The following is a 19,515-nucleotide window of genomic DNA, read 5'->3' on the forward strand; positions in this document are numbered from 1 at the left end:
AACATTCCAATTTTAATTAATTTTTTTATATAGATATACACATAATTGTTTTTTGCTGAAAGCACATTATTGCTTTTATTGTACATAGAGGGTATCAAAAATAAATAAATAAATAAAAACTATATATGTATGGATAGGTCTGATGCCACTGAAAATTTTGAGTGGTCGAAAGTAAAAAAGTATTCAGAAATGACTGAGTTATTACATTTTAAAGACAGAGCCAAATTTGGGCAAAAAAATCAGTTGTGGCATATGTGTGAAAAAACTCTTCACGGGTTAAAGCAGGGGTGCTCACACTTTTTCAGCCTTTGAACTTTGTTTATAATGACCAAGGCCCAAAATCTACCTCCTACTCTAAACATAGATAATATATTAATAAATATATACATATTTAATATATTTACTCTATTTATATATGAGTATTTATGTATGTTGTAAATGTACACGTACACTTTCAGCATGCATATAAATGTGTGTGTGTGTGTATATATATGAGAGAGAGACTTTAAAACTACTATACTAATGATTAGTATTTGTTTCAAAGGTTACAGGTAGTCAAAGTAATTGATATCCAATAATTCACAATTCAATTAGGTATGGCAATTACACATAATTCCTCAATAGTCTGCATAACCTGAGCAGTATGTCAGTCAAAATAGCTACGTAGCGTTCAATAGACACACACTTCATGCATTACGTCCTTTTAGCATTTGCTATCAAACATAACAGATTTACATGAAATGAAAACTGTCATGCAAAAGACCGCAGCCAGACTCAAGCCGCTGCATGAGTTCTCTGCTTGTTAGTAAGCAATTGAAGTGCATTGTCGATCTCTCTTTAACCAAATACAGTATTCTACACTGGTCACTAGGTGTCGGTAACGTTACATTGATGAGATGAGCCACCACAGGAAGTATGTGAAAGAAGAGTCTGAGATGACGTATTATGTATTAAGTCAACTACATTGGATAAATGAGTGTAAAAGTGACTGTAGGGGTGTTATTTCAAGTCTTGAGGGCTGCTAAAACCGTATTTAGGAGGTTGTAAACAGGTTTGCAATGCTGTAACTGAAAATATTCCACTTATAAATAAGGAATCTCCCTTTGTGAAAATTCATGATCGCGGTCGGGTCTGGAACTAATTAACTGCAATAAACGAGGGATTACTGTATATAAGGTATTTGGTCACACAGATACTGATTGGTTTACGCCCCCACCCCACCCCCAACCTAAGGCACACCTGTGCAATAATCATCTAACCAGCATCTTAAGATGAAATGGATGAAATACATTATGAATGCTCACGAGCACGGATTTGTGAACAATATTTGAGGCCTTTTGTGTACTTTCTGAAATTAGTGAAGAAAAATGGATTTTGTATTTCGGAATATTTTTTTTTTAGATGCACCTGTCCTGTAGTAGCATTGAAGTATATGGAAGCGTTGATATTCCATGTGTAGTGGGTATATTTGCCAGCAGGTGGCAGCACATTATGACTCACCCAAACTAGACTCTTTGGCCTTTTTAAAAGTACTCATCATCATTATTGAAAAAAGGGAAACAAAGGTTTAATAAAGGTTTGTCTTTTCTCTGTAGTGATAACGGGATTTCAATCCACTCTGCCTACTCCGACCTTGACTACCTGCTATGAAATGTATTTAATAAAACAAGCAGAGGCAGAGGTTAGACAAAAGTGGCTGCTTGTGCAGAGACTATTATCCTTACTGGACATGACCTTGTGGCGCAGTCATCACTTTCTCTTTGACTGTGGCCCGACACTGACGATGGCTGCTCTCAGGGTCACACGGTGTACACTGAGTAATTGTTCTTGGTTAGCAGGAGTCCTCAGCCCTGCTTTATAGGAACTGGTCACATGACACGGGGTAATGGATGTCAACTTGGGTGAGTGCACTTCCTGGAGCTTATTGCAAATGTGCGTATGATCTGTTGAGTCACATCCCTCGCTCAGTGGGCCTTTTGTGGGCTCAGGCCTTCTTGTGTGCTCTGCGGTTAGTCCACTTGAGCTTTTCCGCCTGAGCGTACAGAAGGATGCTGGCAGGCGACGAGTTGTCTGCACTTTTTTTTTTTTTTTAGAAAAGCCTAACTTGATTAAATGCATCATGTCTTATGTGCTGGAAGTGACTATATTTGGAATGTTTTAGTGATCAATTCCTTTTGACTAAATGTTTCGAGATGAGGTTATTCTGGGTGCTCAGATGACAAGCCACAAAAATGCTGTTGTGTTACTGCAAATGTAGTTGAAAATGTTTGCTAACCAGAAAACCTCAAAACCTTTTAGAATAGCGTCATCAGCTGCTGTGGACAGATTAACACTGGTCACAGCTTTATTATATCAATTTCCCTGGTGGTGTAATGGTCCACGCTGCTGCCTCTCGTGCAGACAACACGGGTTTAAATCCTGCAGGGCCCCAACACCCTGCCAGTGGGTGTCCCAAGCTGCGGTAAATGCTAGCATTAAGTCAGGAATGGCAGCCGATTTAACAATTAAGCTGAATCAAACCATGCCATTGACTTACTGTGGCGACCCTTAAGAGGAAAAGCCTGTAAGTTATTATTACGTAAAATGATTAAAACTGCACTTTTTCGGGGAATTTTGCCCATTATCCGCAATCCTTATGTGAAACACGAACACATTTCTTTTCCTTTTCTGCGCGTTCTAACGAGAGAAAAAGAGTTAGCATGAGCCAGCTAGCTTACACGTCATGGGAGACACCTATTACAATGATAAAGCCCTAAAAAAAAAACACCCATAAAAAAACAGCATCAGTGTTCCATTCACATAACTGACCTGTACATTAACCGAAAAACTATATTTATCTGGCGGAGTAACACAACGCTTCGCTAGTCTCAGCTCCACTCACAACGCCTCAAGCCACTGCAACGGGACGGACCGAAGAGTGGATACTACTGGCTCTCAATTTTGCTACGAAGACTCGACAAGATACTCGTTTGCTGTCAGCATTTTTTTTTTTTTTTTTTTACCTGTGCTGGAAGACACAGCCATCCCAATGAGCGCGGCCGTTGTAAGTGTCTTCGCTGTTCCTTCGCTGCTGTTGTTGACGGAAGTAGCGTTAGCTCCTGTGCGCCCAGGAAAGAAGTTCCGGTAATGTTTTAAATCACCAAAATGCTGCAAGATACTGTAAGTATTACACGTCATCATCAATGTACCTGTTAATGCATGATCACAGCAGGGATATAAAACGATAAAATGCTGTTAGAGATTTTTTTTAGAGGGCTTTACAGTCGTAACAGGTGCCTCCCATGACGTGCTATGTTAGCTGGCTCGCGCTAACTCGCTTTCTCTCGTTAGAACGCACAGAAAAGAGCGAGGAATATGTGTTAATGTTTCGCATGAGGATTGCGGAAGATGGGCAGCAAGTGCATTTTCCTTTAAATTACATGCAACTCCACTTGAGATCTCCACGTGTGTGAAAAATAGCACCGCTTTCTTCAACTCTGATGACAATTTTATCCAATAGTCAGTTTCATTTGAGCTGACTGCTTTGAACAGTTTTCATGGTACATATACTGTACATGCTCAGTCATGGAAAAATGATCAGACCACCCTTGTTTCGTCAGTTTCTTGTTCATTTTAATGCCTGATACAACTAAAGGTACCTTTTGTTTGGACAAATATAACAGTGACAACAAAAATAGCTCCTAAGAGTTACATTTTTTGGCAGTACAATGCTACACTGTAAGTACTCATGTAAGAACTTAAGTGGTTTTGGTTATCATCAAGAAAACCATGGAAGTTGCTAGATATCAGCTCTTAAATGAAACTCTTATGAGCTATATTTGTTTTGAGCTTTGAAACAATGGTGGTCTAATCCAAATTTTTTCCATGAAGGCCACATACTGAAAACGAAAGGATGCCAGTGGCACTTTGATATTCTGTAAACCAATACATGTAGATAGTCTAAGAATAAATGTAATATATTTCATGTCAGCTTTGTGTTAGAGGTGAAAAAGCATATTATTATGAACTTTGGTCTTTTTTCAAATTTGGACAACTCTTTTTGTTTTGTTTGTTTCTCATAATATTCCGACTTAAAAAAAAAAACGATTTTTTTTCATTAATACTTTAACCTTGCTACTAAAATGACTAAACTAACATTTTAATATTGCAGGTTTATTCTCGTAAAATTGCTTTTTTCTCATTAGAATGATTTTTTTTTCTGTAAATATTTTCGCTTTTCTTGTAAAAGCTTTTTTTTTCATTTTTGCAGTTTCATTGAATATTTCGATTTCAACTTTCTTCTTGTAAAGTTTCCTCTCATAATTATGACTTTAATTCTCTTAACATTTGACTTTATTCTTGTAATGTAACTTTTTTTCCCCGAACTATTTTTTCTCATAATATTACAACTTTAACGAAATAGTGTCTGTCTTTAATCGTTCAACTTTATGTTACTAAAATGACATTATTTTTCCCTCATAATATTACGTTATTCTCTTAAAATTATTTTATTTTCATTCATTCATTTTCTATGCCACTTGTCCTAACTATAAAGGAAACTGTTGCCCATCATCCACAATCCTGATGTGAGACATGAACGCATACGTTTTCCTCTTTTCCGTGCGTTCTAAAGGTATAAAAACACTCAGCTCAGTACTGCACGTTTGGGACACACTTATTCCGCCTTTTTAGCCACCTGAAAAAGACTCCAAAAAGCGCCAACAACACTCCATTTACATATAATGTGACCTGCATGTTAACCAAGCTACAGCGACATTGTTATTATTATGAGTGACATCGTTACGCCGATCGAACTGCGTTACTGCCGTATTGACAGTTAGCCGTAACACACCGGCTAGCTAGCTAGTGACTAGCTTCACCGCAGGCTCAGCCGCAGCGCATCAGCGTCGCCCTCACAACGCCTCTGACCACTACAAAAGGTAAGGCTGCATATTTGGGCTAACACCACTGCTACTGTGTTTTTATATGTGAGTTTGTAAAAGTTGAGGCTAGCTGTGGGTGTTCGTTTCTATGTTGCTAGGTGAAATCAATCGTGAGTTCCGGTAATGCTTAGAATGGCCAAAATACGGCAAAATACTGTAAGTATTCCATGTTATCATGAATGTACGTGTTACTACATGGTTACAGCATGTATACAAAACCATAAAACCTTGTTGGAGGTGTTTTAATAGCGGTCTTTGTAGGCGGCATAGGTGTGTCCCATTACACGCTCGCTTTTAATCTGTTTTTATACAGTGTCTTTAGAAGGCACAGAAAAGAGAAAGACGTGTGTTCGTGTCTCACATAAGGATTGTGGATGATGGGCAAAATTCCCCCAAAAAGTGCAGTTTTCTTTTCAAGTCTCCGGGAGGGCACGCACCGGGAGAACATGCAAACGCCACACAGAGATACGAGGCAAATATCCACATTTCAAAATCTCCTGACGTGTGTGGCCGACATGCTAACCCCTGCGCCACCGTGCCACCACCCTACTTTAGTTTTCTTAAATTACATTTTTAGAGTAAATAATTAAAAATAATAAGCTGCGGGCCACAAATGGCGAACAGGCTGCACTTTAGACACCCCTGATATATCAGAAAGATGCCCTCAGGGATACATTGTGGTCACCTACAACCATGTATTTCCAGTTATTACAGCAGGTCGAGGTTTGCGTCTCACCTCAGAACATGAAAATACACCAAAACACTTTACATTCTGGATGCTGACGCTCTCGCTCCCGCTCCCGGCTCCCCATCAACTCCATCACGATGCGCTGACTTTACGAGACAATGCAGCTGTGAAGTTTTCAGCGTGTGTAAATACATCCCACTACGTGTGTGGCTGCGTGTCTGCACAAAGAGGGGGCCCACACATATAAACTCCCGCAACCCACCAGACCGGACCGACCGCAGGCAGCCGGCGGGAGCACGTGGCCTTGTCTTTCAGCCATTCTTTTTTGGGGGAGGGGGTGGGGGGGTCGGGGGTGTGGGGGGACCAGCTGTGGTCTGAGGCCAGAGTCAAGTCCAATGATGCTGCTGCTATAAATATGAGTCAACGAGTACGTGTATGTGACAGCTGTACAGTGGACCAAGGGCACACTGTCTTGGACAGCCGCTCCAAAAAAGGAGAAGAAAGAACACTCGGTAATATGGATTCATGTACACACGCGCGCACTGAGCTTGTAAAGGTAGACTGCACATCGTCTGATATATGAGACTTACCCTGTTCACGCTGTCAATGCTGAGAGACGAGCATCCACATTAATATTGCACGTCAAAAATAACTATGCTATTATACATCAGGGATATCGCCAATGCTGAGAGAGGAACACTCACACGAATATTGTTCTGCAAACAAAACGCTATGAATGCTGAGAGACGAGCATTCACACATCTGCTGTGCATTCAAATGTTTTATTGTGCGAATACAGAGAAACAATCGCTCATACACATGCTATCATACGTCAAAAATATTGTCAATATTGTCATATTGAGGCCGCACGGTGGTCTAGTGGTTAGCATGTTGCCCAACACAGTAACAGTCTGGAGATCGGGAAGACATGGGTTTGATTCTCCCTTGGGCATTTCTGTGTGGAGTTTGCATGTTCTCCCCGTGCGTGCGTGGGGTTTTCTCCTGGTACTCCGGTTTCCTCCCACATTCCAAAAACATGCATGTTAGGTTAATTGTCATAATCAAAAAACAAGAAATTCAGTCTTTCACAGATCACATCAATGCGGTGGACACCAATATCAAATTTACTCGCGAGGACACTAAAGAAAACCAACTAGCCTTCTTAGACTGCAAGGTAATTATAGGAAAGGACAGACAGCTACTTACAGAGGTCTTTAGAAAGGCCACACACACTGACCAATACCTGCTTTTTGAATCAAACCATCCACTACAACATAAACTAGGGGTTATTAGGACCCTCCAACATAGAGCGGAACAAATACCAACTAGTGCTGAGGGAAAGAAAAAGGAGACACAACATGTCCAGAGAGCGCTCTCAACCTGTGGGTACCCACGGTGGGCTTTTAACAAATGTCAAAAGAAGAGAGTAGGGAAAGAAACCCAAAAGCCCACAGAAGCAAAAAGGAGAGGAGTGGTAGTTCCTTATGTAGCGGGGGTCTCCGAAAAACTCCAGAGGATCTTATGGCAACACAAAATTCCTACCTATTTCAAACCAGTAAATACCCTGAGACAAAAATTAGTGCATCCTAAAGACAAGGCTCCAAACCAGAAACAGAGCAATGTGGTCTATTCCATCCACTGTAAAGATGAGGAATGCAAAGAGCACTACATTGGGGAAACTAAGCAAATGCTCCAAAAAAGGCTTTATCAACATCGCAGGGACAATGCTAGTGGTCCTCAATCAGCAGTACATCTACACCTGAAAGCTACCAATCACTCTTTTCAGGACAGCGAGGTAAAGATTTTGGCCAAAGAAAACAGATGGTTTGAAAGAGGAGTAAAGGAAGCTATTTTTGTCAAACAACAGAACCCATCATTGAATCGGAATGGTGGTTTGAGGTTTAATTTGGACCCTGTGTTCAGCAGGTTACTGAGACCAAAACCCACAGCTCTTAGTCTTGCAAATGAGGTGAAGGCAGGGCCGAGCCAGAACAATAGATGCTAACAAGCCAGTATCAGAGTCGTTCATACCCAATTCAGGGAGCGACACTTCCCTTTTATCGTAGGTGTGAATAACAGGATAGGATTATACCACTGCTCCGCCCAGGCTTAGTGTAACGAACCAATAGGAGGAGGGTGTTGGCACACCAATTCCGCCCACTCTTACTGTATTTAAGGCCTAAGCTACCAGCACTTATTAGTTTGCTGACGAAGCTCTTCGGATGAGGAGCGAAACGTCCGACACCTTCTACACAGAAGTACAGATGACGTCTCAAGAAGCCTTTTCCTCGTTAGGTTAATTGGTGACTCTAAATTGTCCATAGGTATGAATGTGAGTGTGAATGGTTGTTTGTCTATACAGTATGTGCCCTGCCATTGGCTGGCGACCAGTCCAGGATGAACCCCGCCTGTCGCCCAAAGTCAGCTGGGATAGGCTCCAGCATAGCCCCGTGACCCTAATGAGGAGAATCGGTATAGAAAATGGATGGATGGATGGATGGATTGTCATATTGTATTCACACTACAGTACCGCTGTTGTGGTGTTTCATATGTGATGTGCATGCTGAGAAACAAGCAGTCATACTACGGCTATCAGAAATACTGTATTATGTCAGTGCTGAGAGGCAGGCTTGCACACAAATGTTATTGTACATCACAAATATTTCCCATGCTGAGAGACAAGCAATCACAGTTAATGCTAGAGAGCAGGGGTGTCCACAAACTGGTGTCCACCGGGGGCCAAATACTGAAAAATGAAAGGATGCGAGGGTCACTTTGATAAACCAACACATGTACAGTAGATATGCTAAGACGTTATATGTATTTCAAGGAAAAAGATGCACCTCAGCTTTGTGATACAGGCGAAAAACCATATTAGCATGAAGTTCGGTCTTTGCTCTTTTTTTCCCCTCATTTTTACAGTTGTTTTTGTTTTTTTTAATGTTCCAAATATTTCAACTTTCTTCTTAAATAATATTTGTTTTTTTTTCTAATATTATGACTTTATTCCCATAAAAGTTTGACTTTATGCCCTTAATTTTAAAACTTTTTCCCCAATCTATCCATCCATCCATTTTCTATGGCACTTCTCCTCATTAGGGTCGCAGGGGCATGCTGAAGCCTTTCCCAGCTGACTTCGGGCGACAGGCGGGGTACACCCTGGACAGCCAATCGCAGGGCACATATAGACAAACAACCATTCACACTCACATTCATACCTATGGACAATTTAGAGTCTCCAATTAACCTAACATGCATGTTTTTGGAATGTGGGAGGAAACCAGAGGACCCAGAGAAAACCCACACACGCACGGGGAGAACATGCAAACTCCACACAGAGATGCCCAAGGGAGAATCGAACCAGGCCTTGCCGATCTCCAGACTGTGACTGTGTGGCCAGCATGCAAACCACTAGACCACCGTGCGGCTTCCCCAATCTAATTTTCCAAATTACAACTTTTGTTTGTTTTTCATAATATTATTAATTTTTAAAAAATCACATATTTTCCCTTTAATATTTCAACTCTATGCTACTAAAATGACATTATTTTTTCCTCATTATATTATAAGTTTACGCTCGTAAAATTGCAACTTTTTTTCTCTTTAGAATGCAACGTTTTTCTTAAAATTTTGACTTTATTATTGTAAAATTACAGCTGTTTTTTTCATTTTGCTGGTTGTTTTTTTTTAGTATTCTCTTCAAGTATATTTTTATTTAAAAAAAACAATAAATAAATAAACCGCCGCTTCACTTCGGGCATCCCTGCTCATACAGCCTCTGAAATGTCATCGTCAATGCTGGGAAAGAAGCATCCACTTTAACGCTAATATTTGTGTAAGACAAGCATTTATTAGGCTCTTGTGTGTCAACATTATGCAGCTACTGAGACAAGCATTCATGGATGGCCAAATGCTAAAAGTTTAAGGATGACATCACTATTTCTTGAAGGACTAAAACTCATTCAAGGGACCAGGGGGGTACGGTGCCATTTCATGTTCTCTTTCATTTATTTTTTTTTTACAAGAAAATACATTTTTACCACAAGAGACATTGAATGAAAAAAAGCAAAGATGCCACGGCGTCATCCAGTCATATTACTGTCGTGTCACAGCCACAGCGGGCATACTGTACTTGCATGGTTTCCGGGGGATTGCTATGACTTGTTGTGATACATGCTACTTAATGTGACTTCAACTCTTTGAAAGTCAGAAATGAATGCTTAAAGAAAAGAGATTCATGATGCATGTGTGCTAATGTCAAGTGAGGTGTATGGTCTACACACACACACACGCACACACACACATACGTGAATGTGTTTGTGTGTCCTTTTCAAGTGTGACCACCTGTCTTTTGTTCCCAAATAAATAAATAAACACAGACCACACCAGCTGTCCCTGGCAGCCCGTCCCCTTAGAGGTCAAGGGCTCCCACCGCTGGCCATGTTGAGGCGGTGGACACTTAGTACTTTCCTCTCAACTTCTCCCAAGTACATCTGCACACACACACACACACACACACGGCCTCACACAGTCAAATGAGCCAGGCTTTGGCGAGGAATGTTTTATTACACCGTGGCGTTAGACTGCACATATCCCAGCTCGTCACCCTGCAGCTAAGCTCTATCACATGGCCTCCTGCTTTCCATGTGAAGTGTTTTGCTCTAGAAGAAATGCACACACACACACACACACACACACACACACACCATGTGGCCACTCTAAGCTCTGGATCCCATCAGGCAGATGTGAACTGCTGTGGCTGAAGCATTGCATCAGGCTCTTATTGACTGGCTGGCCGTTTATGAATGATCTTGGGAGGACATTGTTTTCTTTATGTCGGAGCTGGCTGGCTAGCGCCGCTGTGTCGTCTGTTTGTGCACAAAGTACGTGCTGGGGAGCGGGGCCAGACAATAGCCTGGCTGAGCTACTACCCACACACACAATAGAGTGGAGGGATGAGGCCGAGGGCTGGGGCCACGGTTTTGGGGGCTGTGGAGGTTGGAGAGATGGGGGCAGGGGTAGTTGGATGCAACCCCCTTGTCTATGTGCCGTTCCCAGAATGGGTGCACTGGGATTGGAAGGGGGGAGGATGGTGGGAATCGGAGGCCATCCCCACTGGGATCACATAGCAGATCAGCTGGATTTCTTTCATGGTGCAAGTGAGAAATGATTACAAACTTCTCACAATTGGTAATAAGTTGATTTCCAAACAGACAAGTGTCTGCACAGTGTAATTAATGATTGCGAGTTCTTTGCATACAACAATAGCAGCCCATCTTGAAAGCATTCTGCCGTTGAGCCCAGTTTACCGTTTCAATGAACCAGCGATGTTTCCACGTTCTGTTGCCTCCATACACATTGCAACGCAAATGCAAAGCATGGACTTTGTGACTGAGACTCACTGCTGCCTTCGTGCCTGTCAAAAACGACAGACGGGAGTAGTCATGATAGAAAATGCATTATTTTCTTACACTTTAAGGCACAGAAGGTGTCATGCATTTTTATTTAGACTAGTAATGGTGGATAACACAGTCCCACAATGCACTGCAACAGGTGTATATCCGGGGGCTAAGCTTCCACTCAGAATGTCAAGCATACTTTACAGTGACTGTAGTATAATAATAAAATAACAATCCATAATGATATACTGTATTTGTTGACCCTTTGAAAATCAACCTAATCAATTAGGCAGATGTATTTTTAGCTTTTAAGAACAGTCCAGATGGAATCAGTCTTTTATTACAATACACACGTTTTAGGCTGGACCCTTCTGTTAAAAACATGACTCAGAATGTTATTACAAATGTTTAAATGCAAATCTGCAAGTGACTAGTCTTATCAAGTTGACCTTTACAACAGGACCATGTACAAACTCCTTTACGACCCTCAAAGGACACCGTAATTCCTGGTATAGGCCCACAGCTAGCTAGCTAGCTAACTTTTGTGAGCCAAGTTTATTTTTACAGACACAATTTAAAAGACCAAATAAGTGGAAATGTAATAACACATGATTATAATATACATTTTTCACTAATGACTTGTGCCATAAAATATCCTCGGAAATTTAAACTAGATAACAAACGTGCTAACACCATGGACAGTGACATGACAGCGCAAGCAGTGCATTCTGGGACTTGTAGTATCAGTGTGCATGTGTCATATGCAGTACACACTGATTAATTGAGATACAGATTTGTACAAGCAAATGTATAATAGTAACCAAAACAAAATACAATCCAATTACTACTATAATTTGTGGTATTTTTACGGTTGTTTAAATGAAATTTTGTGGTGGAGTAATACTTGGGAATGGGTTCCATTTATCATATTCTTCTAATGTGATGTGAAGCAGCGATATGAAAATGAATGAAATCCACACAAAGACAGAAAGTTGTTCCATTTAATTCTATGCATAATCTTAATAAAGACCTAAATCCAGATTGTCACATTTCCACAGCACACACACCTCCGCACACTCACGCAAACAAGTCAAAACAATTAAAATGCACAGTACAATAAATGAAAAACAGTAAATTGCTTCCATATCTAAGCAAAGGTTGTCCCCTAATCTCTACACCACTAACACTGAAGCAATTACTATAAAATATATTTTTCTTATTTAAAAAAAACAACAACATTAAATTCTAATGGCACTTCTACAGTTTGATTTTCATGTGACAATTAGACAATGTAACCTAATTTAAAAAACAGATGCTGCAGGAGAAGCAAATGTCATAGTAATAAATAGTTCTTGTCATCATACACAATTTCACAGTTAGAACCTGCAGAAGACAACATTCCAGTATACGTTAATGAAGTCATTTTCTGACTAAAAGATCATACAGCATGACTTCGGCAAACATTGCCTTTGACCAAGAGGAGCTTTGTTTCCATGAAAAGACAACAATGAGAATCTCAGCAGTTCACATTCAACAGTGACATGACCCGAGGAGCTACTGGAACCCAAAACACACATGCGCACACAAAAATGCGTGTCATTTGTTTAACACATCCATTTATTCACACAATGAAATGGTTAAAGCCCCCCCCTCCCAAAAAAAAAAACAGGAACCTCACACAAAGCAGCAAACAAACCAAAAAAGTTTCCACGTTGATATGTTAGGAAAGAAAAGCGTAGTTGTGATGCGAGTGAGCAACATACAAACAGAGGCTCCTCCAGATGCAACACCTATTTGTGTGTCGACAAGGCACGCTCGGTGAACATCCTGGAGCTTTAAATAACCACTTGTGGAACACTAAAAAAAAAAGGGAAACAAACCTTTACATGTTAGTTTTTCTAGCTTTGTACACATGTACATTCAATAATTAAGAGAATCTACAGCATATTCCTGCTTGTATGCGTACGAATATAACGAACACAACACAACAACCAAGTATGTGGAACAGAAGGGCTAACTAAAGTGGTTCAACTCAGAAAGAGAGTAAGACGGGTTGTTTTTCCTGCTGACAAACCTTTGTAATTACTCAAATGGCATGTGTAAAGTCCTGAAACAAGCGGTGTTAAAGTACAATCTTCAAGATGTTTATTTGCTAGTTTTATAGGCAGGATGATATTTCTTCTAATCTCTTTATAGGTGTACAATCAATCCCAACGGTCTCTGCTCTGTGTGGAACAATGAAGCATTTATCTACTGCATGCTGTGTGTGTGTGTGTGTGTGTGTGTGTGTGTGTGTGTGTGTGTGTGGAGGGGGTGGGGGGTCAGGACTTTGATGCCTCCAAACAATACACCTGTTTACAGTCTCCTTGGTTTCCCTTTGCCTAAATACATTTCTCACATTCCAATGGCTCCGTTCAATACAGCAAAGCTACAAGAGAAACGTGCAATGCCTCCCCAACCCCAGCAGCTCGGTGAGAGATACACAATGATCCCTTGAGAACTACCTGGGACTTGTGTGTGGAGGGGGTGAGACAAAGCCTGTATTGTCCCATTTCTATAGGTGGCCAATGCCGAATCAGTATGGCTTGTGGAAAAAACTATTTCCTGTGGCAGAACAACACAGCAGAATTAAACTCCTCAGATTCTGATTTGCACAGCGCTGCAGTCCTCTCAAGCCTTGAGACGAGAAACTTTTCCCCTCCCTTAGGCGCTGTGAGAGACTGCAGCCTTTAATAAGACACCTGACGCCATCCACCATGCGGGTGTTGTAAAAACAGACATAAATAGAATATATATTTACATTAAATATACAAATTGTAATAGCAGCCTAAGCAATAGTGTTGAAACTATATGCATGCTAAAAACAAGTGCTTCTCTAGGTTCCATGTGACTGATATTTCTCTTAAAACACAATTACAGTAACTTTGCACAAAGAAAAAAATAACAGCCCCAATGACAGTTAATGAGTACCAACTTTTGAGCTTATTGAAAAACCCCTACATTAAACCCTGAACCAAGCTAATAAATAAATTCATATCAAGTCTTCTCAGGACAGATTCGACAAAAAGAAGCCATTTAGCAACTAGTTGCACTCCTCCTTCATTCCCAAAGACCTTTTTTAACCACTAAAGGCTCCAACAACTTCATCAGTAGTAACACGTACAGTAAGAAGATACAATGAGCAAGAGAAGGTTAATTTAAAAGAAAAAGTCAGTAGCTTTTGCAGAATGGTATGGTTGTGATTACCACCATCCCCAACCCATCCACCTGTCCCCTGCAACACTTTGTTTACACTGCTGCAATACCAGGAAAGAACACTCATCCACTAATCAATAACTTCATTGATAAGAGCTTCATTGACATAGTTTTAGTCACATTCTTGTAAGGGCACTAGTGGATCAATTAGCATTCCATTGCTGCCTATTACCTCCTCTGGTATGTGCGAATGGATTGACAAAAGGCATGTTGATAGAGCACACTTGTCAATACATACACTAAAGTGTAAAGAGGCACCAGGGTTAGAGGCATTCTGTGTCCCACCTTTCAATATACCGTATATTTTCTAAAGTACTAATTGGGACATTTCTTCAATTAATTCACATTCATGAAAAAAAAAAAGTACAGGTGATACTACCCAATTAAGGCGAATTATGTCCATAATAATTTTATTATGTCACCTTTAGAGTGGACCTTTAAACTTCATTTTAGCCCAACAACAAAAAATACTCCAGTAGTATAACGTCATTAGTTTTGCTGCCTTGTGATTCTGACTTGTTACAAATACCCAAATAAATAATATTAATTATAATAATAAAGTAGGAGTTTTTTTTTTTTTTTTTTTTTTTTTTAAAGGAGGACGGTTTTGATGTGCACAAATAAAGTGGATTGTAATAATAAATGTTAGCATCTTCTATTGGGCCCCCATGTATGCTTCTAATAAAGTTAACACACATGACAAACAAGACACAAACAAACAAGTGCATCATCTACTTTGTTCGATGTCCACACTGCACTAATGCAGTTCGCCAATCAGGAAGCAACCAGCTCAGGAGAAGTGTTTTTTTTTTTTTTTTAAGTTGCTACATCTTTCTTAAGAGAAATGCCAGATGGGGTAGAATCCAAACTGCCAGTGTGTGAATACTACCGTGTGAAAAGACGCAGGGGTCATCATGGCACTTTAGAGTGTTTTAACCAATGGAGAGAGTTTTGACAAGGCCACAGTGAAACTTCCTGATGTGGCGGTACAGGTCCCCGGATTGCGTGAAGCGACGCTCGCACCACTTACACGCGTGAGGCTTCTCTCGCGTGTGGACCACGGCGTGCCGACTCAAGTTGTGCGAGTACTGGAAACTCTTGCCACACTGCCCGCAGGTGTACGGCTTCTCACCGGAGTGCGTGCGCTCGTGCCGCTTGAGCGTGTACATGCAGGAGAAGGTCTTATTGCATTGAATGCAAGTGGGCACCGAGCCGTCGGGGGACAACTTGGAGCGAGCGCCGTCCTTCTCACGGAAGTGCGAGCTAAGGTGCAGCTGCAGGACGTGCGGGCTGGGGAAGACTTTGCTGCAAAGGGGGCACACGCACACCTGTTGGCCCGGCGGCAGGAGTACCCCGCTGGAGGTGGAGATGTCCGAGGAGGCCAAGTCATCTTCTTCCTCCTCTTCGCTGTCCCCCAGCAGCCGACCCCTCCTCTCATCGGCTGCCTCCCTGCCAGGGGCGCCCTCCCTCCTCCCGCAGGCCTCCCCCTCTTCGTCCATCAGGTCCTCCTCCTGGGAGAGTAGGACGGTGGTGGAGCCGTTGTTGCCTGGGAAGAGGGCAGCGAACCCTGTCACCACTGAGCTCCTGGCGCTATTCCCAAAGCGCTGGCTCTCAGGGCTCATCGGCTCACTGTCCTCCTGCTCTGACAGCAAGTCGTGTTCATCTTTAACAAGTGGCTCAGTGCCCTGCTGCTGGCTGTCGAGGGCCAGCTGTCCCGAGATGTAGGAGGGCTGTAAGGGATCTCTGCTAGACAGAGGCTTGAAAGACAAATCCAGAGCGCAGTCCATGTCATCCGAAGCCCGGGACCTCTGGGACAGTGATACGGTGGAACTACTGACATCAGCTTTTGTTTTTCCAGCTGTTTGGATGCAGGGCTCGGCCTCTGCTGACACATAATTGACACCTACAAGGTCCGGGGACCTGCCAGAGTGACCGTTTGCCTTCTGCCTGTTCTGTGCAGACCTTTCACAATCACTGACAGCGAGCCCCACTTCGCTGTTGTCTGTGTCAAACTGCTCCATTGGGGAGGGGGACCCGGGGAGCCCCTGAGACTGTCGCCGTCCGAGCTGCTTGTCACTACGCAGTTCGCCATCCGAGGAGTTATCCCGGTCTAGACAGCTGAGTCCAAAAGCCTCGCCCATCTTCTCGTCATCTTTATCTTTCAACTTGCCTTTGCACACTTTGACAATGTCGTACATGTGGAGGTAACTGGCTGCGGCCAGGACATCCTCCACTGGAAGAGTGTTGAATTCCAACTTGCCCTCATACATAAATTCAAGGAGCAGACTGAAAGCCGGCGCTGTCACAATGTCACTGTTGAGATGCACAACGTCCCTTTTGTCTAGCTGGTCCCTGTAGAAGAGATGGAAGTACATACTGCAGGAGGCCAGCACGGCTCTGTGCGCTTTGAAGCGAGCCTCCCCGACCAGAACAGTGCAGTCACACAGGAAACCTTGGTGACGCTGCTGACTCAGACACTGCAGCAACTGCCGGCTATGGTCTGGGAACTCCATTCTTCCTTCATAACCTGATGAAAAACAGGAAAAACAGGATAGTGGATAAACGAATTGGGACTATTAAGAAGGTAGAGCCAGGCTGCTGTTGGATTAAAAAAAAGCAAAACAGGAATGCAAATTACTTAAATGTGACAGCACACACACAGACATACACTATAAGGTGGGTACGTGCCACCTATACTGTATTTCTACTTTGCAACCTGTATACATACAATCTTTTAAGCATGAAAAGGGAACACCTGCTAGATTAAGCCTGCAGCTGTATAAATGTTACTGAGTAAATAAAGAAGGATCATGCTGAAGTTTAAAAATGTGTTTCCACCAAAAGAACACTTAGCTTTGAGTGAATATCATGTTGGAATTTGCCCCACAACTTTAGGAAGTCATAGCACTACATTCCACTTTATTCACAACTAAGAAGGCACAGAAAATAACTTGTTATTGTTTGGTTTTTATTTTATCTCGCCATCTGTGAAAAAACATCACTTATTCACCCTGAATCATTTTCAAAGTTACTGGGTCACAGTAAATCATGATGGTTCAAGTTTAAAGAACACTTGCGTGAATACCTGTTGGCTTTGTCCTAAACTTTAGAAACACATAGTAAGATTGTACTAGATTCATTAACAACTTGTAACCATGACTTTAAAAGTTGATTACTTTGAGTTGAGTTTTTACTTGATGTCTAGGTTGACTAAAAAGGAAAACGTTACCAGAAACCCCAAATTTGCATTAATTTTCTTCTGCATAAATGACAGTATCGAAAACACACTCAAATTCAATTAAAAAATGAATTTTACAACTTTCGTCCAGTATTGCAGGCTGCATTCAAGAGCGCTCACCCACCCATCTTAAAGATCGAGTGTGCTCCAGTTCCAAGTCGACAGCTTCCGAAATAAAAAAAAATGCTGAAAGCGACGCGTTTCCAAATACACACATATGCACACACACAGATAGTGTTTACAGAACAAGCAAGCGGCACTGGAAATAATAGCAGTCGTCCACCAGGCAAGAAGTGTAAAGTAAAATAAGGGGGAAAAAAAGACTAAACTGCTGCTCTGTTTGCTAATTACACTGCAAGCTGTGGAGTCAGCTGCTCTGACATCACCGCAATGGAAACGCTACCTCCAGCTGTGCTCCCCTTTACGCCATATGTTACCTCGGAGCTGTCCTAAAGCACACAACTTGTATAATTTTTAAACAAAACACCCAAAGAATATCTTAAGATTGTATTCCGTCTGTAGTGTAATGTGAGTAAAAGTTTGAAGTGTCACTCAAACGCCAATGAGTTTAAAAGGAAAAGTGCAGGTAAAGCAGCGCTGTAAAACCGTGTGTGTGTGTCTGTGTGTGTGTGTGTGTGAAGGCTAAAGTGTTACGAGACACATTAGTGTGAACCTTTCAAACAACTCCTAGCAAAGCCCCCAAAATGAGCTGAGCCAAGCGGCGACTGGACTCTCTTTAACTTTCGCTTCCTCGCTGCGCTCCCCAGCAAACACAAAAACACAGTTTACTTACATTTATTCTCGCCCTCTTCTTCGAGTGTGTGTTCGTTTGTCCACCTATACACCTCGACGTGCTCCTATCATGATGTGCGGCCAGATGTTCAATTTCCCTCGTCGGTTCTTTGCGCTTTCAATCCGACCGAGGCAGGTTGCGCTCGGCGCTGCTGGCTGCTGCTGCTGTGTGTGTCAACTAGCAGGTTGAGCGTATGGACACAAATCTCGCGATAGCGCCCGGTCCCACCACTAGAGCGCGTGTACTACTGCGAGAACTCACACAGCGGCAGCAAGTAGCAGACGACGCTGGTAACATCCATTGGCCCCCTACTGGAAACACCTGTCTGTGTGCCCACTCCATACACGGAAGTGGAGGGAGGGGCTTAAAGTATGGCTCAGACAAGGAAGTGTTTGCTTTTAGGATGTGAAGATGTTGGATGTGGATTTATTTTTATCACTTTCCTGCTTTTTATATAAACCTACATGTTTTATGATGAACAAGAACCCACCACTACATTAGGTACGCTCACCCAAAATACTTAATGACATCCAATACAAGGGCTGTATCTAAGAGAATAATGCACACTTGATTGGCAGGTTTCAATTTAAAGGGCCCATGAGTCATGACATCAAAAAAGTTTGAAAAAAGCAATAATAAAATTAAAGTACTCTCTTGAAACTTATTTGTCATACTTTTGTCATAGATAAATAAACTATGAAATACGAGTGACAATGGTGATTTTGACACAATTTTGGCAAGCACCCTAGCCAGTCTTCAGAACCGCCGCCATTTCATCTGTGACGCCATGACCAGAACTGGACCATGACCATCAGAAGGCATTGGAATAAACGATAACTTCTGGATGGGAACTTCTGGTGTAAACGTGACTTGTTCCTCCTTCTCCAGTCTCAGGAAGGAGTGGCGAAGATAAAAAGCCTAAAAAACGTCAAATATAATAAACATTGGCGCACACATCTAACATGGGAAATATGCCTTTCAATGTTATTTTTAACGGTGAAAATAATAAGATTAACATGTGTTTCGGTGTCATGAGCCTTTTAATAAAATGTTTATTATTGTGGTTGCAACTGGCAGTAAGTATAATTGCACTGCATTACTGTGAATTACTCCTAGTATTTTATCTCTCATAAACAATAAAGGTAAACAATATATTAATACAGTAGTTATCCATACATTCAAATCCATCCATCTATTTTCGATGCCGCTTGTCCTCAATA

At 41.8% G+C, this 19,515-nt stretch overlaps 1 protein-coding gene across 2 annotated transcripts; it reads right to left on the bottom strand.

The window, feature by feature from the left end:
- Window positions 1-11,811: 11,811 nt before the first annotated feature.
- On the bottom strand, window positions 11,812-18,480 carry zbtb42 (zinc finger and BTB domain containing 42). Of its 2 annotated transcripts, none has more exons than XM_054797607.1 (2): window positions 17,627-17,789; window positions 11,812-16,791 (listed from the first exon to the last, which is right to left on the bottom strand). In XM_054797607.1, exons 1-2 carry the CDS (start codon window positions 17,628-17,630, stop codon window positions 15,197-15,199), a joined length of 1,599 nt encoding a protein of 532 aa, XP_054653582.1. In that variant the 5' UTR covers window positions 17,631-17,789; the 3' UTR covers window positions 11,812-15,196. The 2 variants fall into 2 exon arrangements, with proteins under 2 accessions (XP_054653582.1, XP_054653583.1); XM_054797608.1 differs by lacking the exon at window positions 17,627-17,789 and adding an exon at window positions 18,296-18,480 and having other exon boundaries at window positions 11,813-16,791.
- Between the last annotated feature and the right edge of the window lie 1,035 nt (window positions 18,481-19,515).

The sequence above is a fragment of the Dunckerocampus dactyliophorus genome, chromosome 13, assembly GCF_027744805.1.
Source record: "Dunckerocampus dactyliophorus isolate RoL2022-P2 chromosome 13, RoL_Ddac_1.1, whole genome shotgun sequence".
NCBI classification, from domain to species: Eukaryota; Metazoa; Chordata; class Actinopteri; order Syngnathiformes; family Syngnathidae; genus Dunckerocampus; species Dunckerocampus dactyliophorus.